At 41.4% G+C, this 19,829-nt stretch overlaps 1 protein-coding gene across 1 annotated transcript in view; it reads right to left on the bottom strand.

Annotated features, from left to right (window-relative positions):
• Window positions 1-302: 302 nt before the first annotated feature.
• The window catches only part of LOC139641209 (uncharacterized), a 79,928-nt gene continuing 60,401 nt past the window's right edge, over window positions 303-19,829 (bottom strand). The window contains 7 exon segments of the mRNA XM_071515496.1: window positions 303-2,162; window positions 2,413-2,459; window positions 3,183-3,356; window positions 4,612-4,785; window positions 6,982-7,155; window positions 7,820-7,993; window positions 18,022-19,819. Of these exon segments, the coding sequence (XP_071371597.1) occupies window positions 1,579-2,162; window positions 2,413-2,459; window positions 3,183-3,356; window positions 4,612-4,785; window positions 6,982-7,155; window positions 7,820-7,993; window positions 18,022-19,819 (3,125 nt within the window). The 3' untranslated portion in view covers window positions 303-1,578.

The raw sequence follows: 19,829 nt of genomic DNA, 5'->3' as shown, positions 1-19,829 counted from the left end.
TTTTCAAATCACGGCTAGAGTGGCGATTTCAGCTAAATAATGGTGTAATTGGCGGTCTTTTCAAGTCACTTTGGGATCGTTTGTCTTGTGGAGACTTGCATTATGCTGGACGAGCTGCATGGAGCCATTTTATGGTTATTTTCCCTTATTTTTTTAACCGTGAAGACAGGTCAAGTCGGGTCAAACTGTAGTCAGTGGGTTCAGGAAACAGGCTGCAATAGCAGGGTTCCTCCACTAGATGGTAGAAGAGCTCTATTCTTGTTAGGCTCTCTCTCTCTCAGTTCAATTCAATTCAAGGAGCTTTATTGGCATGACATACATGTGCACATTTTTGCCAAAACATAGATTCAAACATAAATTAGATAGAAATAAAGTAAAATAAAATGAAATAAACTGCATATTAAATACATAGATTCATCACATAGAATATTTAGTAACAACAATAACAGTGATGATTACAAAAAAGCAAAGTTAAAAAAGAGTTTACAGAGTTGATGTGTTTCTTGGATTATGGCATGACATCACCATGACATCATCATTACATCACATGCTGAGCACAGAGTTCTACTGTTTCAACATTTTCTCCAAGCAGGAGACACATTTTTTTGTTGATACTGAGATTTTGAATATTCTCTATTCTTACAGAGATTTTTGAAAAGTCTGCATTCCTGATGTGTTCATACTGTCCAGGAGAGAAGGAAGAGTTCTTCACTTTCTGTTTCTCCTGAGTCGCAGTGTGACACACTCTTTATTCTCTTGGCAGCAGGTTCTTCTGTGCCTGCCTGTCTCTACAGCTAGCTGCTGGTCTCTCCTGCCCGTCTCTACAGCTAGCTGCTGGTCTCTCCTGCCCCTCTATACAGCTAGCTGCTGATCAGATTTGGGCCAAATTGTAATTTGTTTTAAGGTTTTGGAAGCATTTAGTTTTGTTTATGAGTTTGATTTCGTTTTGCCAATAGTGATAATATTCTTCTTGTGTTGTTTTTTCTATTTGTTTGAATTTTGTCAATGGTGGTTTGTTTGCTGTGTTTTATTTTTTAATAATTCTAGATCCTTAACATGAATTGGTAAATTGGAGTGTCAGTGACATCTTCAGCCAAATTGGCAATGTAAATAAATACGTTACATTTTCCTTGATTTTCATGACCCACATCTTATTTACTTATTTTTAACAGAGCAATACACTGCTTTATTTAAAGGCAAGAATAATTACATATTAAAGTCAACAATTTCTGTTTAAAACTATGCAGATCAAACAATCTTCATATAACCTTTATTCCTGTAGAAAACAAGATAGATGTTTAGCTTGGAGGAGTGAGATTGATCAAATAAAACAAAGATTCAAAGGGGAAATATTTTAACCTGACAATCACCAATAACTGATCAAAAACAATAATTTGATTCTGTCTAGTTAAATATCTCATTCATTTCATTTTCAATCCACTCTGTTCACACTGACTGATGGATCATGTTTGTTCACAACGACATGAGGAGTAAACCCGTATGAAGATGCAAACGTTAATATTCTCACTTTACAGTGTGTCTGTGTGTGTGTGATCCTGTCCAGAGTGAACTATGGTTTCAGCAGCTGTCTTTGGTCACAGTGTGAGTGTTTCTCTCTCCCTCCTCTATCTGACACAGAGACACTGAGGTACCAGGCCCAGACCAGAACCAGAACCCAGGGTAGAGTGGTTCAGTGAATGTGGAGTAGAAGGTGTGGATGTGGATCAGTGTGTCAGGGGAAACTGCGTAGAAGGACAGAGAGCCAGCAGGCCAGTCCAGATACACTGCTACTCTGTTAGAGTCAGAGGAGCGGGGGGAAGGTATGACTGTTGATTTGTTATTGTGCCAGACAGTGTAACTATTATCAGGGCAGTCCAGACTCCAGGACTTGTCATTCAATCCAAGCTTGCAGTCATCACCCCCTCCTGTCCTACTGATTCCTCTGTAAGTCACTCCTATATGAACCCATCCTTTCCTCTCGACCTCCCAGTAACAGCGACCAGTCAGACCATTTCTACACAGCAGCTGATATTCCCATTCAAATCTCTCTGGGTGATCAGGATATGGCTGCTTCTGTCTCACCCTCGTCACCTTTCTGTTGTCTTCAGACAGGATCAGCTTTCTGTATACTGTGTTTGGGTCCAGTGTGAGTTCGCAGGCATCTGATGGAGAGAACAAGACTCAATACAGCAGCAGCTTCTCATCTAATAAACCTGTTGTGGTTGTTTGTTGATTTATTGACAGTTCATTTCTTAGCAGTTTCATGATGGCACATGATGTCAGCCATCATCCTGATTCACAGTAGGATCTGAGTGAATGGAGTTCACATACTGTGGTGTAGATGGACTTTCCATCTCAATAGTTGAATGTGTGTTGCTTTGTTTTCATGTATCAAACTAAATACACACTTACACTTCCTCACAGCTGTTTTCAACCAGTGCATTCCACCATGTTCCACACTGGAGGAATAAACAGGGAATAAGTCAGATCAGCAGATTCTCTTTGATGATGCAAACATGGACATTTAATAGCCTGACCGGCTCGTCTGGCGCTCCGGTGCATTTTCCGCTATATCTTTGTCGTTTTTTGTCGAAGCCTCAAATGTGCAGAATTAGTTCTACAGGATGGATTTACATATGAAGGAAGGATGGGCCAGGACAGCCAATAGAATGCAGTTGTTTGCATCATGTGGTTTTGGACAACCAATAGAAAAAAATAGGAGGAAATAGGGGAAATAGTAGTTTCTGATCGCCATTTGGAGTTTCTCTTCACGGTAAAACATGACAAATTCATTGTTATACCTTTGAAATTATTTTTTCTGCATTCGAAACACTCAGCATTCTTTTGTTTCTCATAATAAAGAAATCATCATTTTCTAAAACCGATTTTCTATTCTTTGTGTGTGTTTGGGTCCTGTGTGTTGATACTGATCTCCAAGTGACTAAAAAAATACTCAGGTCATATAGGTGAGGTTGTGCTGAAAAAAAACATACCAGGCATTGATGTGGTAAACATTTTTAAGGTGGTATATAAAGGCAAAATGACAAGTATTGCAAAACGGCCAAAATAGCCCCGGGACTCCTAAGGGTTTTCAACATGAAACAGTATTCCTCAGCTTGTCAGTGTGACAGAGAAAATGTGTGTGAGCTCTCAGCCTTCTAACAGACGTTGCCTCTCCATACCTGAGAGAGTCCAGTCTCCAGTGTGGATCCTCCAGTCCAGCAGAGAGCAGCTTCACTCCTGAGGCTCCTGGATGATTGTAGCTCAGGTCCAGCTCTCTCAGATGGGAGGGGTTGGAGCTCAGAGCTGAGGCCAGAGAAGCACAGCCTTCCTCTGAGAGCTGACAGCCTGACAGCCTGCACACACACACACACACACACACACGCACACACACACACACACACACACAAGCAGCAAACAGCTACATATTGTTGCATTTTTTTGCAATGATGTAATGTGAAAAAACGGTATTGATAATTATCTCTGTAAAATTTTCCTCAACTTCAAAATAAAAGCAGCTCGATGGCTTCCAATAATGACCAGCAGAGTTCCTCTCTTAAAGCATAATTGTGGTTATGTTCAACCTGGGCTTTATTTTCCTAGTTTTTCCATCATGATGATTGATTGTGTTCACTTCCTTCACTGTAGAGCTTGACATAGCTTCAGTTAAACAGCAGCTGCTGTCCAACACACACACAGCAAACACACTCTAACAGTTGAACCCAAAAAGTGATTGAAACAGAAACACTCACACTCCAGTTACACATATCTTTAAATAGCTGCGACTGAACAATTATCGCAACAGTTTTTCTAATAGTCCATCTGATGCTTTTCAGCATTGCTCACACACTTCCTCATGGCTGCTGCTTTTCTGCTGCGTTCAGGTCATATTGGAAGAAGCAGAAGAACAGGCTTTTGTTTCATTATTCTTATTTAAAGATTATATAAGGTTCTAGTTATAGTTTTATTCTGCTAATAAAAAGTGTTAAATGAAAGTTGACTGTCTGATCTATTCAGCTTTTATTCATGAGCAAAATTAACCCTTTAAACTTGACAGAAATAGTGATTTTACATATATGGTGATAAAACTCGATATCGCCTGATATGAACATTTTAATCATTTTAACATTTTCAGCCATATCACCCAGCACTAACAGTTTGTTAGTTTTTGTTTATTCTTGAGGATTGCTTTTGCAAACTTTTGTACAGGTTTTCTGAAAAAGAGATCCTAGCTCTCAGTGTAAACTCCTTGTTTAAATAGAGTTACATGTTGGATTTTCTCATTACTGCACTGCTCTGAAATTAGTTCTGATAATGCAGAAACTGTACAGTTGACACAAGGATCTGGTTTGTGTTTTCATTTCAGTTCTGGACTCAATTTATGACAGAATGTGACAAGTCTTTTAGGTTTCAACAACAGAGGCAGGAGAGGAAATAATGAAATATTCTCTCAGAGGATAGAAACTAGTGATTAATGTTGGTATCTCAGCTGCTTTCAAAACTCACATCAGCAGGAAAATCCTACAGAGGTCAGGTATTTTCACTGACATTAATGTGCATGTAAAGCAGAATTTAAATGGTGGTCTGTTGAACAGTGTCAGTAATACTGACCTGAGAGTCTCCAGTCTACAGTGTGGACTCTCCAGTCCAGCAGACAGCAGCGTCACTCCTGAATCCTGCAGGTCGTTGTGACTCAGGTCCAGCTCTCTCAGACTGGAGGACTGGGAGCTGAGAACTGTGGCCAGAGCTTCACAGCTTCTCTCTGACAGTTTACAGTCACTCAGCCTCAATGGACATGAAAAGATAAGGAAATGTTTTTCTTTTATAATTTCAGTCACCCAACTCACGTAAACAGATTATTGAGAATGAATGCAAATATAGATACAGAGTTCAGTATGGGGTCTAGCCTCTGATGCTGTCACTCCCTGCAGCAGACAGCTAGCCAAAGAGATCAGGGAGTGATGATTGGGAACTTCCCCCCCCAAAGCCGCTTCAGACACAGAGCCAGACACCAGCTAGTCATTTCCACCATGTGGCCTCGCTGATATCCCAAATGCAAGCTAGTATCTTAGGATCAAGCAAGGTCATTGTAACATTATGTGAAACCTCAATGTGTGGGCCGGGCACCAGCCGTTGTGTGGCCATTCCCCTACTAGGCACCAATGACCATTGAGGGGAATATACTATCTAGTGACCCCAATGACAGCAAAGACAGCTAAACCTGACACAAGTCCACCTAAATCTGACAAAAGACAGCTAAGACTGACACAAGTCCACCTAAGTCTGACAGAAGACAGCTAAGAGTGACACAACTCCACCTAAGTCTGACAAAAGACAGCTAAACCTGACACAAGTCCATCTAAATCTGACAAGAGAGCTAAACCTGACACAAGTCCACCTAAATCTGACAAAAGACAGCTAAACCTGACACAAGTCCACCTAAGTCTGACAAAAGACAGCTAAGACTGACACAAGTCCACCTTAGTCTGACAAAAGACAGCTAAACTTGACACAAGTCCATCTAAATCTGACAAAAGACAGCTAAACCTGACACAAGTCCAGCTAGGACTGACAGAAGTCCACCTAGATTTGACTAAGTACATCTACGACTGACAAAGGCGGCTGAGGCTGCCCTAAAAAGGCCACCATACTCCAGTTGTCTTCCTGAACTAGCTTTGCAGGCTTTGCTTCATTAATGTCACTATTGTGTGTGTTTTTTGGGCACTGCTTTCATATCATTACTACTACTAACAGACTGTATTCATGTCAGCCTTATCTAAAAGCAGAGTTTACAGTGTGCTTTACATGGTGTTGTAGCTCACTGAGTTGAGTGTGGCACTAACAATGTCAGAGATGCTGGTTTGATTCCTACCGGGGTCACTCATGCTAATGCATTCACACATGGTAGTTAGTGTAAGGTGATTTCTTCTTTAAAAAGAGGTAGTTTGATATAATAATAATAATAATAATAATAATAATAATATCAAATGTAAACATGAGAAACAAGATTAAGAAGGGAGGAAAGACAAAAAGCAATGAGTCAAATTTTAATATTAATTCTATATCTAACTGGTGACCAGTGGAGAGATGATAAATTGGGGATATGATGATGTTACCTTACCACTGGTTCAAATCCTAGTTGCTCTATTCTGAACCAGCTGGAGATGTGACAGTGAATTATGGCTGAGACAGGAATAGAGAGAGGTACAGGAAAGGAAGAACAGGCTTTTGTTTCATTATTCTTATTTAAAGATTATATAAGGTTATAGTGTTGAAAAATAAGAGTTTCATTCCCGCTTGTCTGTTTTATTATTATTACTCTTTTTTTGTTATTCTGCTAATAAAAAAGTGTTAAATGAAAGTTGACTGTGATCTATTCAACTTTTATTCTATTCAACCCTTTAAACTTGACAGAAATAGTGATTTTACATATATGGTGATAAAACTCGATATCGCCTGATATGAACATTTTAATCATTTTTAACATTTTCAGCCAAATCACCCAGCACTAATAGTTTGTTAGTTATTGTTTTATTCTTGAGGATTGCTTTTGCAAACTTTTGTACAGGTTTTCTGAAAAAGAGATCCTAGCTCTCAGTGTAAACTCCTTGTTTAAAAAGAGTTACATGTTGGATTTTCTCAATAGTGCACTGCTCTGAAATTAGTTCTGATAATGCAGAAACTGTACAGTTGACCCAAGGATCTGGTTTGTGTTTTCATTTCAGTTCTGGACTCAATTTGTGACAGACTGTGACAAGTCCTTTACTTTAGGTTTCAACAACAGAGGCAGTAAGGAGAGGAAATAATGAAATATTCTCTCAGAGGATAGAAACTAGTGATAAATGTTGGTATCTCAGCTGCTTTCAAAACTCACATCAGCAGGAAAATCCTACAGAGGTCGGGGATTTTCACTTGAACATTAATTTGCATGTAAAGCAGAATTTAAATGGTGGTCTGTTGAACAGTGTCAGTAATACTGACCTGAGAGTCTCCGGTCTACAATGTGGACTCTCCAGTCCAGCAGAGAGCAGCTTCACTCCTGAATCCTGTAGGTTGTTCTTACTCAGGTCAAGCTCTCTCAGATGGGAGGGGTTGGACTTCAGAGCTGAGGCCAGAGAAGCACAGCAGCTCTCTGACAAGCTGCAGCCACTCAATCTGAATAAAGAATAAAGCATGTAGCTATCAAATAAAATATACCTGAATGCTTGCAACAATCCATTGTTTCATAATCCAATTGTATATATTATATAGAGTCATTCCATCTGAAATCAGACAGACTGTCACACCTACGTTTGTCTCACAATTGATCCATTTTCCTTGAACACATTCTTTAACCAACCATATGGATAAATCTGGAGTTTGGGCCCTGAATGCCAAGTAGTTCAAATAAATAAAGGTTTAGTTTAGGTCCAGAATGGATAAATATGTTTTCTGGTATATCTTCATTGGTGGAAAATCACATGTGTGCATATTTGTTCAGCTTCAGAACCTTTACATTTTACAGATATTTGTATGTAATGTGTAGAAATTTGCATTATCCTTATGAAACTCCCCCATGATGAAATTACCATTTCATTTTTATTACAGTAATGAACTCCAAATGCCAATGTACAAAGACATCACCATGTATTAACTACAGCTTGGTTTGTGAAGGTATAGGTGCAGAATCAAATTCATTTCTAAAATAAGTGTCTGTAAAACTCCCACATACTGTCTGATTTCAAATGGAACGACTCTATACAGACGTGCTCAAATTAAGTGTCACCACAATATTCATATAATATTGATGTCAGTACAGAAAAAAAATATGCTGTCTGACCTGAGAGTCTCCAGTCTACAGTGTGGACTCTCCAGTCCAGCAGACAGCAGCTTCACTCCTGAATCCTGCAGCTTCTTGTTACTCAGGTCCAGCTCTCTCAGATGGGAGGGGTTGGACTTCAGAGCTGAGGCCAGGACTTCATAGTGAGTCTCTGAGAGTTCACAGCCAGAAAGTCTGTGATCACAGATTTAATGAATTAGATGATTATATTGATGACATTATTGGGTGGTGGATGATGATATTATGATTTAATAAAGATTAGTTATTATAAGCAGAGCTTCGCCTAAGCATCCCAATCAAAACATACACAGCATACTACTACTACTACTACTAACAATAATAATAATAATAATAATGACAATAATGACAATGATTTGCATTATAGAATTTGAAAAGTTTCAAAAAGTGCTGAACGTGTAATATCAGCAAACAAACCAGAAGAGAATACATACATGCAATTACATGATAGCAATTCTGTAAAAAGTGTTTAAAAAAAAGAGATTTTAGCCTAAGCTTCACAGGCAGGTCATTTCAAATTCTTGTAAAACAACACAGGACTAACATGACAGTCCTGTAGATTAAAACAACAACAACAACAACAATCATATCATGTAATACTAACTGTAATGTAGACACTGTCCACTGGAATATACTGCTGTCTGTTGTGATAAAATATAAGTTTTCAAAGCTTTTTCACCACAGCCTCATTGCCTGGTTGATATAATAATAATAATAATAATAATAATAATAATAATAAAATCACATTCTGTATTTTCCCGTGAAATTTCAAATTTACGGGGGTAAACGGAAATATTCTACTTCAGCGTGTCAAGAGCTGCATATCCCAGCACACGTCCGTCCACTTAAGATACCCTGGGATTTCAGGTCCCAGATACTTCCAATTATTCCATTGTGGGTATACGGACATTTCCAGGTTAGTCTACTCCCGTGCCCCAGCTATCAGTTTAGCTACCTGGGAATTTCAGGAACCAGAAATGTCCACACACTTTGTACGGCAGATTGATGGGATTTGGAATGGAATGTAGCCGATGATCCACGGCAAAGCCCCCGAAAAATGTGTTCGAAACAGGCCCTGTGACGTTTCAAACAGGCCACGCCCACAACGTGCAGTACAACATCGACATTTTCTGTGGCTGCTTTTTCTGTATTCTGATAATTTATGTGAAATGTATACGGTGTAAATAACGTGTCGTTACCTTTTCACGGTTATCAAAGACCTGCATCATCATTAAAATGTTTATTTTCTGGAAGTCACAAAATGCTAACAAGCTAACAAACTTCAGTGCAAACTTCCGTTCAAGAGAGGGTTCATGCTATCATTTTGAGACTTCAAGAAAAACATTTGAATGATCTTGCTGTTGTTTGACAGTCATGAAAAGGTAACGTAAAATTATTTACACCATATACATTTCATAAAAATTATTAGAACACAGAAAAAGCAACCACTGAAAATGTCGATTTATTGGCCTTTTCACCGCGTCATCACCATTCTGAAGCAGTGCAACGCAGACGGTGGGACTGTTTTGAAGGGAGCACCTGCTGGGGAGGCAGAACAGGACAGAACATCAGAGAAGGCCACTGAAGCAAGCCCGATCGATCGCCGAAAGTTGCGGCAAGTCACCGGTAAGTCAGTAGGCCAAGGTTACCGTGTTTGTACAGCTACCGTATCGACTTTATTCGTTAAAAAATCCGTTAATTTAGTTGCTAGGTGCGCTAGCCAAACTCCTACCACTAAAAGGCTAGCTTAACGGTAGCGCCAGCCAAGCTTATGCATAACTAGCTTCACCCGACCAGGGAGCTTTTTATGTGTAATAATGCATTGACAGTGGTGTGGTACGCTGTTGTAAATTAAGGCGCCAAATTTAAATCTGTCAATTTATCGGTAATATCAATCTGTTTACAAGCAACTAAAGCAGATTAATTAATTACTTGATAGAATATGTTATTTTCTACAAATCTTTCGGGTCGAGTTGTGAATTGGCCATGCATTTGTTTCTACTATTAACAACGACAAAGGAAGCCGTTTCAGTGGAGTTCAGCGTAGTTTTCCGCTATACAAGTGTGCTATTTGGCTTGCAGGAAGCCGTTTACTCTGGCGAGCCGCAGCCGTTTTTGATGGCATTATTTAAAAAGGGAACGCTACGGTATGTTTTACATCGGCCATCTACAGCTACTCTGGCATGTAAAACATGACACTAACAATTGTAAAACACGGACGGCGTTTATGGAATATGATTTGGCCATATTATAGTGATTTGACCGTGGGCCGTTAGAGAGAGAGAGACAGAGAGACTGCTATTGTAACCTCATGGTTATGATTTGACCACTGGACACATGGCCTCAAGTGTAAATTTGTTTTTATACAACAGTGTATAGAATAGCTATGACTTATGATTTTATAATTTAATCATATTTTGAATGTTACAGGACATGGTGAGGCGCCTCCATAATTCAGAGGAAAATCAAAGGCGTTTTAATCCATCCGAGAGGTATGAAATATTATAGGAAGTCAAGAAGCTGGTTCTTGTACATTTTTATTGTACATGAGGGGCATCCCCAGATAATTTATTTCCATGCCAATGTCCTTTTCAGCTCCAGATCCCCATACGATGTGGCAGTTACGGCATCATTGGAGAAGTCAAAAAGAGCCTGGATGTTCCTGAGGCACTCATAAAATGTAAGATGGGTTCATAATTTGGGAATAAAAGTACATTTTGATGTTATTATAATTGTCCACTCTGGATGATAATGCACTACTTAAATTTAATGAAAGCAGATGGAGTTGTAAGGTTTGGAGTGGTGAATCAATAAGTGTTATGCCCAGTTTACTTCCACATTCTGTTAAAACAGATTTACTAGTTTCCAGTTCAGTTTTACCGAAAGCTTGTTGTAGCAGCTACATGTGGATATAGCGTTGTTTTTTATTCACAGCGTCTTCGGGAGCTGCCAAAGATGAGCATGTCCGATGTACATCATATATGCAGTTTGACCTCCAAGACTCCAAAACTGGATAAAGGGTTTAAGCTGTACGCTTTTTCATACATCTGTGACTATGAGGGTAGCTGTCTGCTAGCTAGCCAGCTAGTTATCTAGCTAGCTCACTACCTAACACTGTTGTTAAGAGAGTCTCACCCTAGCAAGCTTCTGATTAATGATTGCTATGTGTAGATGCCTACATAATCACGTTGTCATTTTATTTTTATTATATATTATATTTAGCTGCCCTGCTACCGATTTCACCAGTCAGCCTGTCTCTGTTTGACACTGGTGAAAATAAAACGACAAAGTGATTATGTAGGCATCTACACATACAGCAATCATTAATCAGACACTTGCTGGGTGAGATTCTCTTAACAACAGTGTTAAGCAGTGAGCTAGCTAGTACATAGCTGCCCTCATAGTCAGTCGCCAGATGTATGAAGAAGCGTACAGCTTAAACCCTTTATCCAGTTCGGTCGTGGGAGTCATGGAGGTCAACTTGCATATATGATATACATTGGAAATGCTCATATTTGGCAGCTTCCGAAGACACTGTGAATAAAACAACGCCATATCCACACGTAGCTGGTACAACAACGAGCTTTCGGTAAAGCGAAACTGAACCGGAAACTAGTAAATCCATTTTAACAGAATGCGGAAGTAAGTTGGGCATAACCCCTATTTCACATGCCGAGCAGTGCCCCTGAGTGCTCTCATTTGTTGTTTTCTTATGGGGCTATCAATCTAACCACATTTAAATTATGAAATTACAAAGGTTCTGCCTGCATTGTTAATGTGATTTTGTATTTTTCCCAGTATCATGTGCAACCTACTACGAAGCAGTCAGAAGGAACTACACATCTGTGCTGCCTCAGAACCTGGGGGAGAGGGTGCAGCAGTCTCAGAAGAAGAAGGCTCGACAGAGGAGACAACAAGTAAGTTGTTATATAACATTCTGTATATTTACATGCACACTAATTATTTTATTATATCTGGTTTAAAGCTTGGGTAGTAATCCCTCCATTCAGGAAGTGGAGGGATTACTAGCATTAGAGAAGGAACTCTATTAGAATGTTAACATCTCCCCGCTCCCTCCCTGCTAAAACCAAATCCCGCCTCCAAATCTCCCGTGAACCATTCCTGATTGATTGAGGTGGTAAGCCAGATGTGTTCAGATTGGATTGATATGAACGGTCCGCGAGTTTAAACCAATGAAAAGTTACCTACCCTAGCTTTAAGACAGGTAAGCACAATGCAATCAACCATCATAGATTATTCACCAACCATTTTTTTATTGTTGGATTTATACGTCATCGTCTGATTTGTTTTGGTGTTTTGATTTTGTGCATGCAGGACCTGTAGTACAGTGGCCATTTTAGCACATCCTGAGCCGCTTTTGTCATTCGTAGATCTATTTGGCAAATTTAGGTGGACTTGTGTCAGGTTTAGCTGTCCTTTGTAGACTTAGATGGAGTTGTATCGGATTTAGATGTACTTTGTCGAACTTAGACAGCGCTCATCTGCAATGGAGGACAGTCCCAGCATTACAATCAAGCGCTTCCAATCCTTCATCACACAGTGTGTTGCAACCGGACTGAAAGGAACCAGTTTCAGGTTAAAACAAAAGCATTTTTAACAAACTGTACAGCAATTCCGATAAATCTGATTCATATTTGGATCTTCCAGCTATCTGCCACAAGTATCACAGCCATATCTTGATAATATATGATTTGTCAGAAAAGCATTGGCGAACAAGTTCATGATTTAGGTAACAAGAGATTGTCTGTTTGGGTAATGAAAAACTGCTCTAATTTGTACTCTAGCCTAACTGTAATTTCTATGTTTGTTGCCATCATGCTTTTATTTTAAAAGCACATCCACTAAAACAGACATTTTCCATTTGCTCACTTAGCCATTAGCTTGTTCGATCATTCTGTAGTTGCTTACTTTAGCCAGGAATAATCTGTACTAGTTAAAGGTAACCGCTAACCTTAGACAATATGACAGAGCAGTAGCCATCCGGTTAAATCAACAATAACAACTTTTTTTCCCCAAAAAGAATCATACCACATTATCAAGATAAGGCTGTGATACTTGTGGCAGATAGCTGGAAGATCCAAATATGAATCAGATTTATCGGAATCGCTGTACAGTATATTAAAAATCGTTTGTTTTTACCCGAAACTGGTTCCTTTCAGTCTGGAAGCAGCACACCATGTGATGAAGAATTGGAAGCGCTTGATTGTAACGAGGGACTGCCCTCCATTGCAGACGAGCGGCATCTAAGTTTGACAAAGTACATCTAAATCCGATAATAATTTCATAATTTTATGTCTCCGTAGCTCCTTGAGGCCTGGGCTACTGTTTTGAGGGAGGAGGAGAACGAGTTGTGGGAAGGTGTAACCCAGGAGCTGATGAGCGACGAGGATGATGATCATGATGGAGCTGGAAGGAAGACATGGTGAGTGAGGAGACCAGTGTTTAGAGGCGCGGAGCTCTCAGCACTGTGCCAGAGGTTGCAGCTCCGCCTTGAGAGTGACGCGGTATACATGGCAATTCACACAACTAGAGTCCTCTCTGAAGAACTCTCTGACAGATCACCACCTGTGCGTAGAATCAACCCTGCACATTATGTTTGTCCTACTCCCATGCCTTCCTGCCCTACCACCAGCTCTCCTGCACCTCATGCAATGGGCACATGGCTTCAAATGATAAATAACTGAAGTTCTAAATATTTTACAAAGACTATAATGTTCTTTATTGTTAATCCCTTTTGTTTTTTAGTAGGATTGGTAGTAATATTTGTCTAAAAATGGCAGACAGTAAAGTTTAAAATAAAGTTTAACGCTAGTTTGTTGACGCGTTAAGGAATGTACATCCACTGAATTTACAATAAACATGGACGTAATTAAAAGATTGTGTGCAATTCATAAATGATGCTTTTAAATGTACTTTTTAACAGCTGATTCTGAATTCCTGTTGTAGCACATTCAAAACCAAATAGTCAGTTTTCAAGATTTGTGAGAAAGGGACAGCTGTATTTCCAAGTATACCATGTTTCTTGTGTGCTTTTAGGACAGGGGTTCTTAAAGGTTTCATAATCCCAAATAAATGGGAACCTCATCTGCATCATCTAATGTTTACATCTTCTTGAACTTATCCAGTGTTGTATCTTGTTAGCTAAAAACATTTAAAAGGTATTTTGGTTTTATAGGCTATTACATAGCCTATAGCAGTGATTCTGAACCTTTTCCATATCAAGGATCCCTAATTTAGTCCACATTATTGCTAGAACAGTCATTCTTCTACATTCTCTAATTGTGTTAACTTCTTGTAAATGAAATAATGCTCAAGTTTAACAATTCATCAATTTGCTGGGGACCCCCTGGAACCCCCTCAAGGACCCCTGGTGGTCCCCGGACCCCACGTTGAGAACCACTGGCCGGGAAGAGGGGGGGCTGCTCGGAGGGGGGGAGGAGGGGGGCTGCTCAGGCGAGCCCTGTGTTCCACGGACTTTTCTGACAATATACATTGATGTGGGGGGGGATTATCGGCCTTTTCCGGACGTGTTTGGACCTGTGTTGAGGTGGAAAACTGACTTTTCCGGACGTATTTGGACCATGTGTGCAGGTGCGCGGAGATTCCCGGTGAGTGTACAGTGATATCCGGTCATTTGCGACGATATACGGGAGTGCGCTGACATTTAACAGCACAGTGCACAGTGACAGAAATCTCCTGCCACAAAAGTTGTGCGTTGTCGGGGAATTATGGACGTGTCGCGGCCCGAATATCTCCTGGCACGTTGCCAGACATGCCCGGACACAGTGCGTTTCAGTACGTGTGTACAGAGATGTACAGGACGGAAACGTAACTTTTCGTCCAGTGAAAGAAGATAACTATAAAAACAACACTTAACTGTAAAGTCATAGCAATCATTACAGCTAAACAGAATAACTGTGTTCACTAACTAACATGATAGCTTTAAACAGCAACACCAAATTTCTGACTTTTCTTAAAAGTAATGAATCACTTTACTTATTATTCCTGAGAAAAGTAATTAGTTACCCTACTCATTACATTGTTTTTGTGTTACAGCCTAAAACGATTGTGCCAGTGCCATTGAGCCAATAAATATTGTGACCTAAGCCACATTCAGTCAGGAACACTTTAGTCACAAGATAAAACCATTAATTGCAACTAAAGGTAATACAGTTATGATTGGCGGATATGGCCCTGCTGTAGCAGCTCCCTGCTTACCCAGCAAGCATGCTGAAGGTATAGCAGGGGCGCCATGCAAATGCCCCAAACCACAGAACCATATGCCAAACATAGCTGGTGCAGACGATTCTTAGTAAGTTACCAGCTGATCAATAATAGAAAGATCAATGTGTAGCAACAAGCTTGTTGCGGACCTCAAGCAGTGGCACCAGACAATGCTGTTGCTGACCTCTGCTAAGTTGTAAGTCAGATTTACAGAGAAGAGATACAAGCATGCATCCTGAAAGAGGCCCTCCTACATGTGGTGTATGAGAAGCAAGAGGCCATGATGTCAAATATTGTGTGCACCTAAGGTTCAACAGAGTGCTGTGAGTTAATTGATGAATGCTCATTGGCTGCGCTTCAGGTCAGTGCTAGGGAAAGCCTAATCAGAGAGCCAGTTCCAAATGGCATCTGAAAGCGAATAGACGTTTTGGCGAATAAAGCAGTGTTAAACTAAATAGCTCGGATCGTGTGTTGTTTTGTACCTGAATCTGTCATAAACATATTCTGTTCGGACATAACACTACAGTTATGTGAAATATCTATGTGTAGCAGCAAGCCTGCTGCAGACCTCAGAAATTCATTATATTAAAGAACAAGGATGCAAGATACAGCTTGAAAGAGGTCGTACTATGGTTATGTGAAATATCTATGTGAGCAGCAAGCCTGCTGCAGACCTCAGCTATCACCTACTGCTTCTTGGGAGGGATGCAGGCATGCATCCCGTGTGAGGTCATACTACCTAAATCAGAGCAGTGAAACCCAGTCAACCACGTTATGCAGCATCTCTTATGTCATATGCAATTTATTGATGACAGCAATAGTATCAATTAGGCTATATGCACTCATGCTTTGAGCTGAGACAATATCAAGAGTCCAGTCGAATATAAGGGAGAGATTCTTTGAGGAGCGCAAAAATCCCCCAAAACAAAATTGCGTCTCACTAAAATGAGCTGCATTTAACTATTTCTGACTCATGTAAAGCAACAAGCAATTGTAGTACAACCTTACAATCCCAGCTAAGCAGCAGCATGTCAGCATTATGCTTAAATACACAGCAACACTGAATCGAAAATGGAGCTCAGCCAGCCAGCCATAATGATGCATGCTTGCACCATGATAAGAGCAAATATTCAATGCAAATACTCAGCTTAGGTAAAGTGGAGCAATGGGAACTACAACTCCCAGCATCCTTATCTGCGTCATGACGTTATTGCTTGCGATGAAATTCCATGGGAATGCCCTGGTCCGCGGTGGGGTCTAATGCCGCTTTTCCACTGCATAGTACCGGCTCAACTCGCCTCGCCTCAACTCGACTCTACTCGCTTTTGGTAGTACCACTTTGGTTTTCCACTGCCGATAGTACCCCCTCAATGTGCCCCACCCCCCAAACTGGTCATCATAGCGATGCTGCGACACTGCATGAAACGCGACACACAACTACAATGGAAGATATCGAAGCGATAGTGTTCTTGATTGTCTGTATGTGGCTGTTAGTCACAGCAAGGAGACAGATTTTATTTCAGAAGAGGCTGAAGGCAGCGAGACAACAGACTGCTCTCTGGTTGCTCAAGGCGACGCAAGAGGGTAAGCTAGCCTGGTAGCTAACGTTAGCATATACGTCCCGTGTCGCGATGACGATTCTCTGACCAATCAGTGGTCTGCAGTGTTTTTACGTCACCTTTTGGTATCGCCTCAGCTCGCTTGGAACCTCGACGGAGGTGCTACGAAAAAAAGTACCAGGTACTACATAATATGGTACCTGGTACCTGGTACTTGGCCAGTGGAAAACCAAAAAAGGCGAGTAGAGTCGAGTCGAGCTGGTACCATGCAGTGGAAAAGCGCCATAATGGCCGTTGACGCTGGCAGAAAAGACCGGTTTCCAGGCTTGAAGCGGACATTCACGACCGAGTGAGAGCTGATATTATGACCGGCCGTCTGCTCGTAATCAGAGTTCGGACTCTCGCTCCTTTGCGAGAGTCGCGGCGGGATGAGTCGCGCAAACGCCATTCTTTCCTTGACAATGCCTTCTTGAAGCGGTATTATAAGACTGTAGTTTGAGAGATAGGAGCTCCGACAGCGGGTTTGGAGGCCGATGGTGCTGCCTCTGGAGATTCTTCATCTGACAAAAATGTGACATCTTGAGCACGAGAAATCAGCGCGACCAGCTGCAACTTGTAGCAGGTAGGAGCAGCAGCATGACCAGTAACAGCAGCAGTAGCATAAAGCTTTACCAAGCAGCAGAGTGTGCAGCAGTTGTGAAGCAGGAATCAGTCTAGGAGGAGGCCATTTAAATAGACCGCCTTGTTATGAGAATGGATCATGATTGGTGTGCGTGGTGATCAGCTGGTAGATGACTAGCAACGCATGACGTCCGTGTCCTGCATGAACTAACGCGATGCTTCATTTGCCAGCAGAAGTATCTAAATAATGACAGAGGCAAAATGTTTTTAAGGTTTTAGCCTACAGCATTAAATTCAGACTTTCCGGGATGTATTTCCCACTTTGTTGGGTCGTTCATGTGCGCTCTACTGTAATTCCAATATTTCCAACATGACTTGAAGGCAGGATAAGACGAGGGGAATCTTTCATAGATATTACACCAAGAAAGAGGTTAAAGAGGCTAAAGAATGAAATGCAACCGATCTGTTAGACCGACCGATCTGTTAGACCGACCGATCTGTTAGACCAGTAACCGGTGATTACTGAAACTGTAACAGTAATGCCTTACTTTACTCCATTACAGGAAAAAGTATTATGATTTCAGTAACACATCACTTTGTAATGTGTTACGCCCAACACTGTGTACCACTGCTATGTAGAACAACTGTTTTATCATGTGTTTGTTTGAGGAACTATATATCTTCATTGTAATTTTATGGTGTCAGGTGTGAAGGTCGCTCTACACTGTAGATAATTTTAATATTCACATCAGGACTAACCGAACCTCCCGGCAGTTCCTCATAGCCGGGAGCAGTCTCCTTCGTCCCTCGTTTGATGTGTTGTACGCCATCGGGTCGAACACATCCAGAACCTCCTCTGACATCTGCAGCATGTAGGCCAGAGCTGAGCAGTGGACCATAGAGAGTTTCTTCTTTGACTTGTTCTCTGACTTCAGAAACTCTTGGATCTCTTGATGTACTGAGTGGTCGTTCATCTCCATCAAACAGTGGAAGATGTTGATGCTTCGGTCAGGAGAAGTATCGGAGCTGGTCATCCTCTTCAGGTTGCTGATGGCTCTCTGGATGCTGTCTGGACTCCTCTCTGTCTGACCCAGCAGGCCTCCTAAGAGACTCTGGCTGGACTCCAGTGAGAGACCATGAAGGAAACGGACAAAGAGGTCCAGGTGGCCATTTTTACTCTTCAGGGCTCTGAGCATGGCTGTCTTCAGGAAGACATCCAGGGATTGATCACATTTACCCCAGTCATTTCCCAGGAATGTGCCCAGTACCTTCTTATCCCTGTTTGTGTAACAGTGGAACATGTAGACTGCAGCGAGAAACTCCTGAATGCTCAGATGAACAAAGCAGTAGACCGTCCTCTGGAAGAGCACACACTCTCGTTTGAAGATCTCTGTGCACACTCCTGAGAACACCAAGGCCTCTCTGACATCAAGACCGCACTCCTCCAGGTCTTCTTGGTAGAACATGAGGTTGCCTGTCTCCAGATGTTCAAAAGCCAGCCTCCCCAGCTTCAGAAGAACTTCCCTGTCAGTCTCCATCAGCTGCTGTTGACTCATCTCATGTCTCACGTCATACTTCTGCTTCTTCCTCTTTGTCTGAACCAGCAGGAAGTGTGAGTACATCTCAGTCAGGGTCTTGGGCAGCTCTCCTCTCTGGTCTGTAGTCAACATGTGCTCCAGAACTGTAGCAGTGATCCAACAGAAGACTGGGATGTGGCACATGATGTGGAGGCTCCTGGATGCCTTGATGTGTGAGATGATTCTGCTGGACAGGTCCTCATCACTGGATCTCCTCCTGAAGTACTCCTCCTTCTGGGGGTCGGTGAACCCTCGTACTTCTGTTACCCTGTCAACACATGTAGGAGGGATCTGATTGGCTGCTGCAGGTCGGGAAGTAATCCAGAGGAGAGCCATGGGAAGCAGATTCCCCTTGATGAGGTTTGTCAACAGCACATCTACTGATGACATCTGTGTGACATCAGACACAACCTCATTGTTGTGGAAATCCAATAAAAGTCTGCTTTCATCCAGGCCGTCAAAGATGAACACAACTTTACAGACAGTGAGCTTCTCTGCTGTGACCGTCTGTAATGTTGGATGGAAAACATGGAGCAGCATGAGAAGACTGTACCGCTCATCTTTGATTAAGTTCAGCTCCCGGAACGAAAGCAGAATCACAAGACTGACATCTTGATTTTCCAAGTCCTCTGCCCAGTCCAGAGTGAACTTCTGCACTGAGAAGGTTTTTCCAATGCCAGCGACGCCCTTCGTCAGAACTACTCTGATGTGTGTCTTTTGGTCAGGTAAGGGTTTAAAGATGTCGTGGCACTTGATTGGAGTGTCATGGAGGGTCTCCATCTTGGATGCTGTCTCAAGCTGCCACACCTCATGTTGGGTATTAACCTCTTCACTCTGTCCCTCTGTGATGTAGAGTTCAGTGTAGATCCTATTGAGGGGCGTTCCAGTTCCTGCTTCAGCAATTCCTTCTATCACAAATTCACATCTGTCTCTCAGACTGATCTTATGCTCGTCTAAAACCTCCTGCAAACCGCCGTCCACTGGAAGAGA

Source organism: Centroberyx affinis, unplaced genomic scaffold, assembly GCF_046629955.1.
Source record: "Centroberyx affinis isolate AG114_WGS23_722 - 3 ecotype Tasmania unplaced genomic scaffold, CSIRO-AGI_Caff_v1 ptg000356l_1, whole genome shotgun sequence".
NCBI classification, from domain to species: Eukaryota; Metazoa; Chordata; class Actinopteri; order Beryciformes; family Berycidae; genus Centroberyx; species Centroberyx affinis.
This window is presented reverse-complemented; position numbering and strand designations above follow the sequence as displayed.